The sequence below is a fragment of the Oryzias latipes genome, chromosome 7, assembly GCF_053564925.1.
Source record: "Oryzias latipes strain Hd-rR chromosome 7, Olatipes_Hd-rR_3.1".
Lineage (NCBI taxonomy): Eukaryota > Metazoa > Chordata > Actinopteri > Beloniformes > Adrianichthyidae > Oryzias > Oryzias latipes.
This window is the reverse complement of record NC_136243.1, coordinates 3,292,828-3,311,120: the sequence shown is the minus strand read 5'-3', so window position 1 is coordinate 3,311,120 and position 18,293 is coordinate 3,292,828. Positions and strand designations below refer to the sequence as shown.

General features: G+C 45.8%; 1 protein-coding gene across 1 annotated transcript in view; it reads right to left on the bottom strand.

The window, feature by feature from the left end:
* plxna3 (plexin A3) overlaps positions 1-18,293 on the bottom strand; it is a 94,686-nt gene that overhangs the window by 26,083 nt on the left and 50,310 nt on the right. Inside the window, exons 7-12 of the mRNA XM_023957061.2 lie at positions 8,647-8,787; positions 6,032-6,132; positions 3,554-3,677; positions 3,302-3,458; positions 3,127-3,226; positions 2,931-3,045 (exon numbers count right to left, since the gene is read on the bottom strand). Of these exons, the coding sequence (XP_023812829.1) occupies positions 2,931-3,045; positions 3,127-3,226; positions 3,302-3,458; positions 3,554-3,677; positions 6,032-6,132; positions 8,647-8,787 (738 nt within the window). The remainder of the gene's footprint in view (positions 1-2,930; positions 3,046-3,126; positions 3,227-3,301; positions 3,459-3,553; positions 3,678-6,031; positions 6,133-8,646; positions 8,788-18,293) is intronic.

The following is an 18,293-nucleotide window of genomic DNA, read 5'->3' as shown; positions in this document are numbered from 1 at the left end:
AAAATAATGAAATCTCCTCCTCTTTCTCTCCTCAGCTCCTCTTTCCCTCTTAGCTCCCTCTCTTTTCTCCACCTAATTGCCTGGTAATTAACATTAATTGCTGTGATTGGACACTTTGGTGTCAATTAAGTGGCTATTCATCTACCATTGACTAATTAGCCAAGCAGAGTCTGTAACGGCGTTGCGCAGTGACACTCAGCAGCGATTACTGCAGCATCCAGACAGCTGGATGCCGGCTCCTCGTCCAGGAGCTTCAATATTCAAAAACAAAGCAAATGCTGCTCTGATCTTTTCTTGACAGCCTACATGATGCAAATGTTTGTCTGCAGTTCGGTCCACAGACTGTAACGGGTCAGGATGTGCTCCTCCATCCAGTTCAAAGAACCCTGCATCCTCAGCATTCCAGTTCTGGCGAACAGGAAGTCCAAGATGCTCCAAGATACCAAGGAACTGCTGGAAGACTTGTGGGGTGGAGTCTGGAGACCTTAGGCAGACTGGCTGCATGAAGTCCTGGATCCACTACTGTGGTTTCTGTCCTGGGGAGTGCAGATCGGGATGTGAGTTCATCCTGATCTGGGCTGGGGAGGGACAAACGCCAGATAGGCTGCTTCCTGCAAAATTTTATTTATAGTTTAGATCAGGGGTCGGGAACCTATGGCTCGCGAGCCATATATGGCTCTTTTGATGGTCACATGTGGCTCGCAGACAAATCTTTAATTATACTTTTTTTATCATTAGTCCAGTCCTTCTCGGGCGCGAAAAAAAAAAAAAAAAAAAAAAAAAGAGGCGCGCAATAGTAGCGGTGCTTGGAGAGAAAAATCTGCGCCAGCGCTATCAGTTTACTATTATCTATAATTTCACAGAGTTTGTACCAACTGGAAACCTGTGAATTGCCGTGCCTAAAAGTGCGCGCTCCCGTCTCTGAGAAAGAGCGCGCAGATGCGGGGACGGGATGTGTGAGGGAGAAAGCAGGGGGGTGGGGCTGAGGTGTTGTGGGGACAGGCAGCAGGTGAATCGCGCAGGGATTGTAAAAACGTAAAACCCGCTGCCCGTCACTCACTGCGGCGTGTGAGTGTGTGTTTGGCTCCCCGTCTGCATGTGAACAGTCTTTGTCACATCTACAGAACATTCAGACCTAAGATCACGTTTAAAGTCTCAACGCCTGCGTGAAGCAGAAACTCACCACGTATCAACCAGACTAGACCATCAGCAAAACTACCACGAGAAATACTCATCATTTATCAGCAACAGCATAACCATGTTATTAAAAAGAATCCACAGACTTATTGTACTTTAAAAATGTTGAAATTACATCAAATGCACACATTCATTTGTATATTTAGTTTTAAACATATTGTCGCGGACTGAGTTGGATGGCTGTTGGGCCGCGTTATAAGTTCTGGAGTTCATTGACCGCATCAAGCAGAGATCTGATTGGCTCTCAGTTCTGTCGCTCAGCCTGTTGTTAGGTAGTTTGGACCAATGGGGTTCAGCTATGGGCCGAATAAGGGAAATGGGAGGGCTGGAGCGGGAGCAGGTGAATATAAAGTTGGTAGAAGCGCTCTCTCTCGTCTCGTGTCGACAGGAGAGATTAAGGAGTTGCTGAATTAATTTTACGGCGTTTGTTGTGGTCTACAGTAACCAGAATAAAGAACCTTAAAAGAGGTTAAGTCTCCGTGCCTCAGTGTGGGAAACTCTACATTATTGTATGGCTCTTTCGAAATTACATTTAAAAATATGTGGCGTTTATGGCTCTCTTGGCCAAAAAGGTTCCCGACCCCTGGTTTAGATGAACCGATAAATGCCTGACTGTGATCAAGGTGGAAGTCTGGTAGTACAGCGTTTTTAACTCCTTTAGGATTTCTGATGGTGCGTCACAGTTTGAAGTGTAAGAGCGCTTTAGCACCCAGGGGTTTGTTCCAGTGATTTAGAAGCTCAGATTTTCCATCAAACCAATCAGGAGCGTTCTTCCAGCAGGATGCTGGCCTTTACGCCCGAGCTCTGCCTGTCCCTCAATTCTGTCCTCAGCAGCCCACTCTGAAATCCCATCGGTCACGGAGTCCTTGAACGCATCAGCAGGGACAGATTTAAACGTGCCAGTCTTTCTGCCCTTGGCTGTTGACCTGCCGCTTTACTGTTGTCTACTCGAGCGTGTAATGACAGAGCGGCAGCGGCTCTGACCTCCAACGCCGCTCCTTCCTACAGAAACGGCGAGCCTCTCAGCTTGGAGACAATGATACACTGCAAGTGCAACGTCTGTGTTCACCGAGCTGAAAGGACTGGTGAATAATGCATGATCTGATGGACAGTTATAATACATTTAGGGCTAATAAACACTGGAGCACTGTGAACAAAGAGCTTTCAGGTGATCACAGGTTGGAAATTCACAAACATCTCCACAGGCTGATTTTCCTACACCCTAACCGAGGAGACCAGCATCATACAGGTTGTCCCCCCCGCTCACAGTGCCGTCCACATGTTAGAGACACTTTGATAGTCCTATGATATTCTTGGTCCTTAATGTCTTCAAACCTCAGGCAGAAGTTCAGAGAAAAAAGGCAGAAAAAAAAAAGATAAAACGTGACAAAGAGTTTCTTTGTGTGCCAAACTATTTGTGAGAGCGCTCGTCTGGAAGCAGAGAAGGTCATTTTTGATGGTTCAGACTTTAAGTTAAAGAGCAGCAGGAAGTTACGATGACTTCATGGGGACAAACGTTGGCATAAGAACCCGTATAATTCACTATGAGAAACCTTTTTGCGTGGGGACTCAGAGCTTTTTCCATCCATGTTTTCCTGTTTTGAGGTGAATCTCCAGATTCCTTCTATATGGACATTGTTTTATCATATCATTCTATAGAATTGCTCATATTAGCAGCCAAAGCTGCGGTCTCTGAATTTTCAAACAACAACCTGCATGCGTTTTTGTCGTACCTCCATGTTGCTGACCCGCCCCTCCTGGAAGGAGCAGTCCTGCAGGTTGTTGGTGCAGATGTGACGATATTTGCACCAGTGGCAGGGAAACAAACTGCTGACGCAGGACGTACACCTGATCAAGAGGGAGACATCTGATTGGTCGGGGCACATGGCCTGGTGCAGGCAATGAACGCCGGGGTGGGGGTGGACTCACGAGCTGAGCACGGAGCAGTTGTAGTAGACGATGGTGGTGGAGATGAACTGAAGTCCGGTCTCTTTGGAGCGAAGGCTGAGCTGCACCACCCTCTTCTCCTCTGATGAAGAACACGTGAAAGTCAGCATCAGCACAAGCATCAAAGCCGGGCTGGAGGGGAGGCGGGGCCGCTCACCGTGGGTGTGCGAGTCTGACGGAAGGTCTCTGAATGACGGCAAGGTGCACTTCACCTGACCTTTGGAGAGCACCTCTCCGAGAGTCTCAGTCAGGTCCTCGAACACACAGGACACGCCCCCCGACAGCGCCGGGACGTTCTGCATTTGGACAGACAGCTGGACACACAGCAGGAACGTCAGCGGCTTTTGCACAGCTTTGGACTGGCCTGCGTGCACGTGTGTGTGCACGTGTGTGTGCACGTGTGCTCCACCTGTGTTGGCGGGGACGTGACAGACATGTTGCTCGGGCTGACTGAGATGTGCACACACTGGTCCAGGCGCGTGTTGAAGTGCTGAGGCTCCTCCCACCGGCTGCACGCCTCCTTTCTGGAGCACCTGCAAGGGTCAAAGGTCATGCATGAAAAAGAAAACCGGCTGAGGTTTTCCTGTCTTCACCTACATTTAAATTGACCCAAAGTACCAGATCTACTACTCTACTGCAGGAACACACCAGCTTTTCATTTTTCTGAACAAAGCTCTTGTGCTTTCATTTTTACTCACTTCAGTTGGTGCTGAATTCCAGTAAATGTAACCGTTTTTCTTATGTGAAAATAAGATCAGTTAAATCTTTTCAAACTTCGTTATCCTATTAAAGGTCAGATTTAACAAACAACTTTTTCAACATTTTTCATTATATGATGGACATTCATGGGTAAAGAATCTGTCAATAAGAAACGTATTCATAAAGACAAAGTTTGCACAAATTTTGCAAAAGTTATATGAATACAACATATAGTTTTACTTTACAGTACTGTCAGAAGTAGGAGCTCTGTTTCTCCCTCTGGTTACAGACAGGAACTGTCTCCTGAGTTCTAACCACACTACAGCTCCCAGCAACCTTAGCGCCCACTTCCTGGATGCTGCACACCTGACTCTCATTCATTCATCAACCACAGCATGCTTAAGCTCTGAGTATTGTTCGTGCCACTCTGCTTTCTTTACCGAGTGTTGTATCCAGATACAACGCTGATCTTCTGTGTCCGGACTCTGACTCTGTTTGTCTGCCCTGACTCTCCCCTGGATCTTGACCATCCTGTCTCTCCTCTGATGATCTCATGCCTGTCTGACCCTGATTTGGCTTTGTGGACTTTCAGCTGCGTTTGCTGCATTTGGATCCAGCCTGTTCCTGTGACGACTATGTTTGACATTTTTGTTTTAAATATGATTTTTCTTTGTTTTGAGTATGACATTTCCCCTTCATCGCGGCGTCATAGTAGAAACAAAGAATAGTCGTATTCGAAACAGACGTCAAACTAAACGTTATGTGTACGTATTCTATGTATGTATTGCACAACTTGGTCTTTACCATTATGTTCCTTATTGACAGGACATCAAAGGTTACATTTGATGCCAATATTTTTTGTAAATAATGTTAAAATTTGTCTTTATGGACACACAGACTGTGGGACACTGGGCCTACATCCCTGTATGTTTTTTAATTCTTCTAATGAACAATGATATTTGATTGAATTAGGAATTTTTGATTGGTGTATTTATTCAGTAATTGAATGTTCTCCTTAATCTTTAATTGTAAATGACAAGCTCATTATTTTTGCACACTTTTAAAAGCATTTTGCCCTGCGGGACGTGATTCCTGTACATTTTTTCCTGTGTGACATGACATGTTGTTTTCTCCGTGGGGCTGCTCTGAATGTGATTAATGGCAGAATTAATTAAGAGAGGGGAGCGGTGAGTGATGCAGTTATCGGTGCAGTGCAGGTGGAGTCGGACAGGCGGAGGTGAGGCGAGTCTGCGGAGAACAGCAGCTCTGACATATGTAGCTCGGCACACGACGCAGCGGCCTGCAGTAATGATCTGTTTACTTCTAATCAACAGCAGATGGACAGAAACCCAGAGGAGGAGGAGGAGGAGGACAGATGAAACAGTTCATCTATTCTGTGAGAAGATTTCTGTTTTCTAGTTTCATATGGAAGACTCTGAATCCAGGTTAGATTGGACACCTTTAGTTATAGAGAATTGTATTGTTTTTTTTCCCCCCTGGGAAGCTAAATTGAGGCCAACAAGGTAAATTTCTGCCACTCAGACGTCTTCCTGTCCCGTTGGAATGCCTGATCTCAGCAGTCAGATTGTCATACGGAAAAATTCTTGGATCAATCCCTGACGTGAGGCTGAGAGACTGATGTAGCCACAAAGACATCCCGCTGAAACATCTCTGGAAGCTTCAAAGGAACAAAAGCTGTCTTTGAGTTTTTTTTCCTTTGAGTTCAGAAATCCACTGGCAGGCTTTTACTTTGAAGGGGCAGTAAAGTGAAGGAACTTCCTCCACCTGCCAGGGTGCTGAAGATCAAACCTCCTGATGAGTGTGTTTGTGTGAGAGGCATTTATAGAAGCATTAATGATGCCTCACAGGAATCACACAAACACAAACACACATCCACATTCTCCCCTTGTTTTTCTCACTGACGGCATTTCTGCCGTCCTCTTCCTGGAGAGGAGTCGGCTCCAAAATGTCAGGAGAACCATCGGTTTGACTGTGTTCCGTTTACTCTGACGGGGGTAAAAACAGGATGAATATGTGGCTGTTCTCTGATAAAAGCTTATTATTTCCTGATGATTTACATTACGAGTCACATGGGACACTCTGAAAGAGGACATCTTTGTGTTCGAAGTGAGCGGGACGCACAGGGGGGCAGCGGACGGGGCTGCAGGCGACCTGAGCGCGGTCTTACTTGTTGAAGAGGACACACCATCCGCAGTGCGGGTCTCCTGACCCCAGGCAGTCGGGGCAGCTGCTGTACTGGTCGCAGCTCTCCACCGGCAGCTTGCTCACCTGGAAACCACACAAACACGTTCAGCTAACAGGCCTGGTTTATAAAACGCAGCCACTGCTCCAACCGCCGCAGCCCTGCTGAACCCAAGCTCGCTAGTGCGACGTGTCAGCAGACTTGGCATGGAGGCCGATGCATTTCCTGCAAGGATGAATGTGCTCTGTGTCAGAAAGGAATCAAGTTTAATGTCATTCATTAACAAATGTAAGTGTGCAGTTGATCCACGACAGCCACCATCCAGTCTGTCCCAGTTTCTGAACACATTTTAATGCAGTTTAACTAGAAGAAGGACAAACAGACCAAAACCTTTTACGGAGCTGGACGTGCAGACCAAAGCATTCAGGCTGACGTTTGCATGACGGCTCCTGTGCACTGAGCACGTGAGCCGTCATCCAGCAGCGGAACAGTCACAGGTCAGAGTTAGGACTGCAGTTCCCTGACGGTTCTACGGTCGCCCTGCTGAGTCTGCAGTCTGTCTGTGCAGCAGATCAAGTTGGTTGACTGATGAGGTCATCATTGTCTTCCTCTCACATTGAGAAGGTCTCCCACGATCTGCTGGCAGGTGGGTCAGATGGACATGAGGGCTGCTCACAGAGTTAAGAGCCAGTATGGTGGTCATCACTCAGCCCCTCCCCCTGCTCCGAGCTGGAATCACACCCAGAAGACTCCATGACCCACAGCAGTTTCACTCTTTAAAGGCTGAAGGGGTTTCTTCCACAGACAGAAGGTGAAATCCCACACAATCTTTTCCCACAAGCCCTTGCAGCAGGGAGACAGTAAACAGGGGCAGAACTGTGTCATTCATGCGATCACGCATGAATACACCCGTTGTGTCTCACAGACAGCGCTGTCTCCTCTCTGACCTCATTATCTGCTCTTCCCTGAAGAGATGTCGCCGCATTTTTTGGGTGTTTTTTTACCAACAGACCAGCTGACTCGGCACTTCTCATTCAAACACGTGCTCCGACGTTCACAACAGTCTGTGGACTCAAATTAATCCGCTGGCTGCTCCAGAAAAACTCAATGATAACATGTAAATGATGATGACTCCTGTACCGGTGCAGAGATGAAGAGCACAGACAGGTTTGTCCTCCGCAGAGCAGCTGCTGTCACACCATCGGGCCTCAAACATTAGCATCCGTAGCACAGGCTTGGATATGGCAGCACACTATTCAGTGTGGAGCGGCTGTGGGGCATCAGCCCGTTAAGTGGTCGGGGGTTCAATTCCCAGGCGTGACTGAAAGTCGGATTCCCTGCAGTTTCTCAGAGTTATGTGGTCGGTGTGCACATCTTTGGGGTCAAAAACACCAACACCCTCTTTCTGTGTGAACCTAATGTTGATTAACAAAAACCTTCAGAGCGAGTGAAAGAGAAGTGGATCAGACAGAGATGCTCAGCGAGTGGAGGAGACGCTTGAACCCCCAACCATCACATTGCTCTGTTTCTCTAGACCACTGTGGAGCTTTCTGTTAGCTCTGTTCATTCACAGCCTTAACCTGAGTCTATCATGGCAGACAAATTCTACAAGTCTACAGAGGTCTATTTCAGGTGGTTCACTTTTCCTGCAGATTTTATTAAAACATTTGAAAATGAGGAGCATACTTCCTGTTGTCATAGAAACCAACGATAACAAAGGTTTGGTGTGTCAGAACCAGAAAAAGGAGTCTCAGAGAAATGGATGGAAAACCCAAGCTGAGTCAGCTGAGCTGGGAAACTTTCCAAAATGTTTGATTTTAATTCTACCATCACACCAGGCTCCGTTTATGAGAACGAGTGTTAAAGCGCGGTTCGGCCTTCCACGTTTAGAACTCTCGGATTGGCAATTAGTGACGTGTAGATGGCGTACGGACGTACCAACCATTTGAAACTTGATTATGAAGTAGAAATGAATAACTGCGTTTGTGTCCGGCTGGAATTCTGTTGCACCATGTCTTTCATGTATCGGAATAGAGCTGTGAAAGAAAAAGTCTGGAGATCCTCACCAAGCCTCTTCCATCTGTGAGTTCATAGTATCGGGCTGCAATAGTCCAGTGGGAACACCATGAAACCATCAAGAGTGGCTGTTTGGCGCGTTCTGTAATGCACATCAAATGCCCGGCGTGTTCGCAGCTCTACTGCTCAGCAGCTTCCATGATGCCACTGGAACACTTCAGGATCCAGCTGAGCTCCAGCAGCCCACAGACTGGATCAGGATGATCCTGTGAGATGCACAGCTGGCCGGCACTGAGCAGCTGTTTGGAGCTGTGAGGACCTCTCTATGACTGTGATGGTGCTATGGAGCTTCAGGGAGTTCAGGGAGGGAAGGGACTGTGTTTCTGTGTGAGTTTCACTCTCCTGAGTTCACAGCACACAGCAACCTACTGGACCATTGAGGTTTGCAGACAGAAACTCTACAGAGAGCACACAGTCCTCTGCAGTGTCCGAGTGACCCACTGAGGTACCACAGCTCTCTCTAAGCCCCTCCCCCTTTTCTTCAGAGTTCAAGCGTGACCAACGTTCTGATCCAGCGGGTTTACCTGTCTGTCGCTCAGAAGGTAGATGTGCTGGTGGTCTGGACTGAACACCATGTCTCTCAAGATTGGCTTCCCTTCCACCACTGGCACAGTCTCATACAGCAAGGCATTCTGGGTCGGGGGCGGGATCCCATCCACACGGATCTGAAACAGACAGAGCATGTTAGCCTGATGTTGACCATAGATGACAGAATCTGTTCAACCAAGGGGCAGCTTTGTTATTGACTCCCTGTTGGATCCAATCATGGAAAGATGACGTTTTAGAAGATGGTGAACCAATCAAGTCTCTGAGAGCTTCTGCAGAACAAATGCCTTCACCTTCACCTTCTGTTCTATCTCTTCAGGCAAACCTGCAAGTATCAAGGCTGCAGTTCTCCAAAGAACCACTAGAGGCTGATAGCAAATGGGAGCCACTTCCCTTTGACTTCAAAACAGACCGTTTTACAGCCAACATGACTTTTATTCAGCCTGTTATTTTGATGTCCTTGGAGGTCAAGTTTCTGCATTATTAGGAGGTTATTTTTGATTGACAGGTGGACTTCAAATGGTGTGCATACTTGCATAGCGCCGTACAACCTTCCTTGAATGGCCAAAGTGCTTTACAGTCAGTCCCATTCACCCATACTCACACACTGATGGCCGCTCCGCCGTCTACTACTGCCAACCGATAACCACCGGGAGCAATGTGGGGTCAGTGTCTTGGCCAAGGACACTTCAACAGGTGTTGGTGGGAACCAAACCTGCAGTATTCTGATTAGAGGTTGACCACGCTACCACTACACCAGGGCCACCAGCCCCATCAATCTTCAGGCTTAGTTTCTGTCATTCAGCATCCTATGTCCTCCAAGGACTGAAAGGTCTGTCCCACCCGTTTGCTCTTTGATGATGTCACATCCTCTAAAGATGACAGTGACACTGGACCTAAAAAAACGGCTTTACACAGGCACAAAATAAGTGAACTGTGCTTGGGCGACAACCCCGGTATTCTCTGTGATGTCATCGTTTTTCCACACTCCTGGGGGCGGAGCTGGACGTGGGCTGGTGTTGGTTTTCACCAGCTTCACTCCGAGGCCCGGTCTCCCGTCCAGGCGCTCACTAGTCTATCTTCAAACCCCTTAGAATATTGGCTCATGGTGCTGATTTGACAACTCTTTCATTATGTCATCTCGTATTCACAAGACAATACAATTCATTTCTAGAAAAACTGTTTTCTAACTAAAAGAAGAAGCATTTTCCACACAATTGGTCAGTACTTTAATTTGAATCCCCGCCTCTTGCACCAAAACTGCTTACTGAAAGAAAATAACTATTCTGTTTCTAATATGTCTCACCTGATACTGGTTTTTCTCTTTCTTCCAGATAAATCTCAACAAACTGTCTCCTTCACACAGGACTTCTGGACTCACACAAACACCAGGACCAACGTCTATGTCTGCCTTTGAGCCACAAAGATCTCAGAAACAACAGCAGGTCTGACTGGAAGCCGTTCACCAAGGTGACCAACCGGATCCATGGAGAGGAGAGGCTGACGATGGGAAAAAGGGAGAGTGTGTGATGTTACACACTGCTGACTGATGAAGAGCCTAGTGCTCAAAAAATGAAGAGCGACGGAAATAAGATTCCCCAAATCTCACCAAAAACCCCTCCCCCAACTGACCCAGAAAAACACCACATAGGAGGAAGAGGAGGGGAAGGAAAAGCAAGAAAGGAAGGAAAAGAAAATTAAAAAAGAATAAAAGATACCAGAAAAAAGTAAGAGTAAAAAAAAAGACAACAAAAATTGAAAATGAAAACAGAAAAAAGAGCAACACAAATAAGAGAAAGGATGTCAAGCCATAGATGAAGGACGAGTGTGTGTCTTTCTCTCAGTGTGTTAATTAGCTGTCTGCTCGTTAAGAAGCTTGGTTTAATTAGAGCTGACGAGCTTCACACACTCAAACGCAAGCACACACACGCAGATGAAGGGAGGAGACTTTTAAGTAGGACACTGCAGCAGACGGCAAGAACTGCACGCATTCACATGCCTGACACACACGCATGCACATGTACACATGCATACCACACACACATTCACATACATTCACAAACACATTCACATGCCTGACACACACGCATGCACATACATTCACATTAACACACGCATGCACATGTACACATGCATACCACACACACATTCACATACATTCACAAACACATTCACATGCCTGACACACACGCATGCACATGTACACATGCATACCACACACACATTCACATACATTCACAAACACATTCACATGCACACACACACACTCACATGTACACAGGCATGACACACACATGTATAGCACACACTTTCACATGCACACATGGTTGATCTGTGAAGTCTTCCACAGATCGGATCATCTCGGCACAAAAGAAAACTAAATTTTCCAAAAAAGAGGGAAAGACAGAAAAGCTCAGCAGAATTCCTGAGCAGCAGACGGATGCCTGAGACAGAAGTGTGGAAGCTAATAGAAGGGAAGGGAGGAGGATGTCCGGAGCAATACAGGAAGTGACCTCTGACCTGCAAAGTGCGACTCTGGCAGGGATTCAAACCCTCAACACCTAGGGGAGGACACACACACACACACACACACACACACACCCACACACACAACATGATGTTCCTATTCTAGAAAATAAAATGAAGCCAGAGTGAAGATCTGCTCTGGTAGTTTAAACCTGGACTGATCCAGGTCTGGTTTCCCCCCTGATGGTCTTTGGCAGGTGTGACCACTCCCCTGAACTTTGGTCCTATGAGTCCTCTAGACAACGAGGGTCTCTGTTCACTTGCAGATGAATTTTGGTGCGGTTCACCTCAGTGTAAATGTATACAGACTTTCTAACGAACACAGAGAAGAGGAGAGTCAACGGAGGAGAACCAACATTTCCACAGCATGAATCTGAAGAAGCAAAGATGCTGAAAGTGTCTGCTGGGTCAACGTGGCTTAGTGAGACCTGCAGCAGTCAGAGGACTACAGACTACCTGCTGTCCTTCCTGGATTTTCTGCTCAGAACTCGTTTTGGGCAAAAGTGCCTTCCAGTGAGCAGCTGTTGGTTTTGCGTGATTTTTCCCAGATGGTTTGGTCTGCTGTGGTCCTGGTTCTCTCCTGAGAGGGTCGTGTGTCAAAGCAATCCAAACTAGATGAAGGGGGGGCATCATCAGCATTCCAACGGAGCCCCAGACTGTCCCAAAGCGAGAGCCGCCCAAGGTGGCGTCCTCGGAAGACAAACACAAGCATTTGTTTTGGCGTGCGCTGACAGACGTGCCCCCTCTGTCCAGCCAGACCTCACAGTTTCACTAACAACAGGATCATGTGACAAGAACCAACTCAAACATCTGAATCCCGTTTGGTTTTCTCATCCTGCAGCAGCTGCTTGGACGGTAGCGTCAGAGAGGGTTCTGGGAGCCGCCTTGGCATGCAGAGGGAGTCACACCGCAGCAAACACAAAACGGACGTGCGAGGTTCATGGAAAACCGTTCCTGCTCAGCTGGTCGGATACCACGGGAAACCGGAGAGTCCGGCACGCACACCGGACACACACAGGCCTGCATGCAGCTGCCCCAAATTCCTCTGTAAGGAAACACCTCAGTGTGTGTGTGTGTGCGTGCACAGACGACATCTATATCTTTAAGTTCCAGTCTGGTGGTGAGAGTAAAAGCTGCTTCATTCATGACATTTCAGAGCTCACTAACAACTCCCTTCAAGTTGATGATCCTGCTGCGGCCCACGTCACCTGTGGGTCCTGTCCTGACATCCAACGTCCTCCGTGACCATCGCGGCCTCGTGCCTTCAACAGCTGATCCTCAGAATGATTCAAACTGGGTACAATGTTTGTTTAAGAACTCACTGTGATTCACTGAGTGACAAAACTCAGAGTTGTTGGAGGTGAACACCAGAGAGGATGGTGTCTCTGTGCCAGCGCCTTCAGACCTAAAGGAAGACTTCAGACTGAAATTCTAGCATGTAGCAACATGCTACATTCATGCATTTTCTCCTCTGTGAAGGCCAAGAGTCCCAGCTGCTGGTTATGATGGATATTTGTGTTCCATCCATTTGTGAATCAGTCCTTCTGCTCAGTTCACTGCACACGCTCACAATCAAGTTACAGATTGATTCTTATCGGATGACCTTAAATCACGCAGGCAGTCGAGAGCCCAGAAAATGTTATTTCAGCTGAATTTACACAGAACATTAAAAAGAAAGCAGTTTTTTTCTCAAAAAATAATCAATTTGAGTAAATCTATTCACTTCTGAAGCCGTAAAACAAAAACTAACCCTTGGCTTTCTGTCCCGTACGTTCTAGAAGAATTCTAGAGGAGTTCACAGCCTTTATCACACTCTGCTACACAGTGCAGATTTTAGGACAACTGTTTTGCAGACAGTCTTATAAGTAAAACTGCAGTGCAGTATCACAGTTAGATCATCTGAGGATCACGGCTAAAATGTCAATCAATGTCATCTTTCTAGAAGTGCTTTGACCAAAAGCTCCAGCTGGTTCAGTTAAATGTAAGAAAGAATTCCCAACCTTTCATTCATGCAAAGACAAACACATTGAAGAAGCCAACATGGATGCAAAGCCTAACAGAAGAAGGTGGAGGAATTACTGGAGGAAGTGGTCTGTGGCTGGGATCTCATGTGTTCAAAAGCCCAAACGTGACAACAGGGGTTCAGAGCAAAGGGACCCCCACCAGGTTTCATGTTGTTTTTTTAGAAATCCACTCAAGAAAATGGATAAAGAAATGAATGACAAAGAAAGCTTCAAAAAGATTAAAGAGAATCAATCAAAGCCTCATCCAGCTTTCTCTGAAGTGGATGATGAGGAGTCATGTAGCGGAAATGGAAACGGCTAAAAACCAAAAGCATTTCCAAAGCTGAGGACAAATGACGTAGCTAAAAAACAAAGCGTGAGTTAAAAGGTGCAGGAAAAGCCTGGAAAGGAGATTTTCCCAGAATTCACACAAACATTATTAATAAGTTTGTCTTCTGTTTGAAGCTGTAACTAATTTTTCATGTAAATTGTTCATTTATTTGTTTATTTTATTTACCAAACAGAAATAAAAAAAGAAATCCCAGGCATGTAACGGAAGCATTTGTCCCTTTGAGGCTCCCGTAGCTGTGAGTTTTGGTTGTGCAGGAGCCTGTTGTGTTGGACCTATTAGTGTCTGTTAACAAACTCGTTCAGCTCTCATTCAATCTGTCTGCTTTCCTGTGTCATTCACAAACACATTAGAGGAGGCTGAAACGTAACGCCTGCACTGCTTTCACTGCTGTGTGAGAGCGTGCACGCACACACACACACATGCACAAACGGCCCGTTAGCGTGTTCCTCTCAGGTTTCGTCCAGCTGCTGCTTCTCTGCTCTGACTAATGTGGACAAATTTGAAAATGATGTTTTCCTCCGTGTTTCCTTTGAAAGGCGAGCAGCTGGAGCACGGAGTGACTAGACCGCGGGTTTGAGTCCGGAGTGCTGGGCTGCCCTCTCAGCCTTTTATAAACAGGTCAGAACTCAGACCAGCCTAAAGTCTTTCACATGAAAGTCCTTTCAAAGTTCCATCCTGTACAGTGATAACGGCCTCTGTCCATCACTTCCTCTAAAGTCTCTATCTGGCTTTGTAAAAAAAAGTTATTCTTTGAATTTCAATCAATCCTGAAATGTTCATCTGGTGATGTTTGCATTTGGTGACAGGATTTCACTGCATAATGAAGCCATAAGTCATCAGCATTCGGTGTGTGATGGAATAAACGCCGGTCTCCAGTAGACGCCCGTCTCTTATAAACGCCACGGCTACTAAAGACAGTATCTCACAACTCCCACCTAACATTAGCGGTGCATCAAAAATGGTAAATAATATGGTGTCTATCCATCTGTCCAGTTTAGATCCAGATTCCAGCTCAGATGAGGAAAACAAAGACGTTCATGGATCTGTTTGTCTGCAGATGGATGATCAGAATAGAGCTTGTAGTCTGACGATTGTAGATTTTATTTAACAACTACACATTTTTCAAACCTGTTTGGTCATAATGTCCTGAAAAATAAAATACACAGAAATATAGCTTTAATCTGAATTTTCTTTCTACATGTCCTCCATCGTCAGAAAAAGGCTACAATACGTTAATTAAAACACCAAAAACACCGTTTTCATGGTCTTTAAATCACAGAAATCTGTCTGTTGCTCATCAGGACAATTCAGAAGGGTCACATGACCCAGCGTTGATCACATGATTCTCTCATGTCTTGATAAAAGTGGAAAACAAATTCCTAGCAGGAGGCAGGCCACACAGTGAGACGGTTTACAGGCAAAGCAAATATCTGATTGATTATTGTGGGATTTCTGTGCTTTTAAACAGAAGATCTGAAGTCCTCTCAGCCACGTGCAGATTTCTCTGCCTGCATGTTTCCACCTCCATGCCGAACATTTCTACCTGTCAGAAGAGGCAGACGCCCAAAGGCAGAGCAGAGCTGCATGCAATGTGGGCGTGTGCTGCAACACGCCCACATTAGCAAAGCTAGCACCGCTACTGTTGACACGTTTACACCCAACAGGCCTGCAGAGGTTTCCTAAGCAGCAGGAAGCTATGCAGTTTTTCAAAATAAATCACACAATGGGCTACCATGCGGAGCAGGATTGTCTCCTGATTGCATTTCCATAGTTCATTGGTACATATTTGATCCCTCCACGTTATCCTGTTTCCGTGTGCGTGTAATGGGGCCGGGTGATAAAAGGACAGGAGGGCTCTTTCAGAGGAACACAAAACCCTGTTCAGACAGCCATGGGGCTGGGGGAGGAAGACAAGGGGGAGGAAGGGCATCTGAGGGTGAAGCAGGCGGGGGGGAGGCAGTTAAGCTTATTAGTTCCTGCCCATCCCCCCCAATGCACACACAGCAAGAACCACCAACTGATGGTTTAAGCCCCGAGGCAGTCTCACACACACACACACAACAGACACACTCACCGATTATTAGCCGTTATTAGAAGACAATATTTAAAAAAAAGAATCACATTAATTTAACTTAGAAATGTCCAAACTGCTCATTGGATAACCTTCATCAGAGGCATAAAACCAAAAAGTTCCCTTTTATACATGTCTGTTTGGGGCTCCTGTCTTCCTAGTTGTTTTTCAAGCGGCTGATATCCTGACCTCTGACCTTTGAGGCCTTGTGCACAGTGCACGCGGTGAAGCGTGAGGTCACCCAACACCACAGCGTGTTGGAGCTCAAACCCTAAATCCGGAGAGGGAAAGCTGATGAGGTTAAAGCTGCTGAAGTTCACAGATCACTTTAAAGTGTGTGTAAAAGAAAACTGCTGCGGTCCCAGCTGGACCGGACCGGACCGGACCGGACCGGACCGGGCCGGCCTGGTTCAGAGGAGCAGGTCAGACGGGGGTTCGGGTTCATTCTCCTCCTCTGCTGCTTCCATTCAGCGTTGGGGCAGCAACAGTTTAGCTTTAACGCCTTTGAGGCCAAGTAGAAAGAGCTTTCATTTCATAAAAGAAGTTCTCCATGGAGAAGGGCAGAAAGGCAGGACCTTGTTCCCCCCATGACCAGACAGTCCCACAGCAAACTCTGGGATAACGGAAGTCTAGGCTTTGCAGTCAGGTTCTCTAAAGTTCCTGATGGGTTTGGTTTCCGCTTACAATCAGCCACAGATTAGCTTCAAAGCTTAGTTTTAGTTGCCAATCCCTCATACATTCATTTGACCTTTTTTCAGCTCTAAACCAAAAAAAAAACTGGAGAGAAGTTCAAGACAGCGGCATCACCTCTGAGGGTTTCCAGAGTAAAATTCAAACATAGGAAAGGGGAAAGAAAGATAGAAACTAAATCAATCCCATCAAAAACCATTTGAGCTTTTCATTGATTTCAGGGATTCCTACATAAACTGGGCTTCCAGTTCTTCAAAGTCTGGATATTCTTCTGCTTCTATAGAATCTGTGAGGTGAAGCTTCCAGGAGGCACAAGAATGGCCACACAACATGTGACGTTTAATGAACTAGAAGCCCAATTTATGTAAAAACAGATCAATAAATACTTGAAATCAATTCAACAGTAGGCCCTGAATCTATATTTCATGGAAGTTTAATGTTTTCAAAGGAATTATGGAAAAGAATACACTTTTTTTAAAGGTTCACTGCAAACTATTTGAAACCTTAAGTGTACTGTAATTATTATGTAAGTATAGACTGGCGTTCATTGTCATTTTCTGTTAGAACCTAGGTATTTAGATTTATGTTCTAAGAATTAGTGCTAGTTTTAGATTTGAGGAAGATTGACTTAAATGGACTAACTTGTACTAAGATTCTCCTTTTGTTCACATTTCCTTCTAAAATGAGTCATTTCCATTTATTACATTAGAGCTTTTTTGTCACTGTAATCAAAATAAACTACAAGGTTTGTATGGACTACAGGTCCATAAAAACTCAGAAATACAAATCATCTACCTAGAAATAGAAACAGATTCTTCTTCACAGGCTGTAGAACATTCAGTTGAAAGAAATTCTATCAATAGTTTTATTCATCATTTTTAAACTTATTTTTCCCTTTTTGATCTTTGTGTGGAACTCCTCGTTTTCTAGATTTGTGTATGTTATTGTGAGGTTTCTAGTAGTTACTCAGGTATAGTTGTGCTTTGGATAATTATTTATGAAACATTCTAACTGAGAATGAACTGGTTGCAAATGTTGACCAAGCAGGAACAGATGGAGCCTCTCAGAAGGGATCAGCTTTCAGAGATTGGTCATGTCTGTGTTCAAACTTCAGCAACTGTGCAATGGCTTCAACTTTGTTTACAGTTTCCACCAACAGTTAAAGTGTAGATGAGGTGAAGTTTGACGAGCTGTGGCTCAGAAAGGGTTCCTGTTTGGTTGTGTCTCCTCTAAAGCTGCTGCTTGAACAGAGAGAGGTGAGCCTGAATCCTTCCTCTCATCGACCCAGAAGACACTCCAGGAGTGTCCCCCCTTCAAACTGGAAATATTATCTCCATGGAAACAATTATACATGACATAACCCATAATGTGCCCCCCAGCCAGACACTCTGCTGGACTGAGTGGTAGAACGAGCTAGAAACAAACAGAGAGAGAGAGAGAGGAAGTGTGAAGAGTCTTCAGTCTCTTTGGGGAGCTGACAGACTTGCTCGTTCTTCCATCATCTCCCTGGCAACCGAATAATTAATCCAACTCTCTCTGAGTGTGTGTGTGTGTGTGTGGTTGGCTTTCTTCTTAGCGTCTGTGATATTTTTGTGTAGTGATGCAAGGACACGAACCCTTTAGTGTGTCTCGTGGAGCAGAGATGATGCAAATGTAACAAAGAGGAACAAGCCCTGGGAAGCTGCAGAAGGAAGCAGTCCACCTTAAGAGCAGTGTTTGTGTCTGCTCGTCTTTGTGAGGGAGCGCCGAACACTCAGGGATGTCAACCCAGTGTCATATAAATGTCTTTTGCACATTCCTTACTTACGAGTTTTCCAAAACTCAGGTCGATTACTGCGAGTGCTCTCTGAGCATGTGCGTGCTTTCTTCTTCCTCCTCCTCCTCCTCCAGTCCACAGACGAGTCTCTTTGTGTAATCCCAGTTTCTAGATGGTCTTTAAGCTTGTGTGGTTGTGTATCTGTATGTGGACCTGTAACCTGTCCC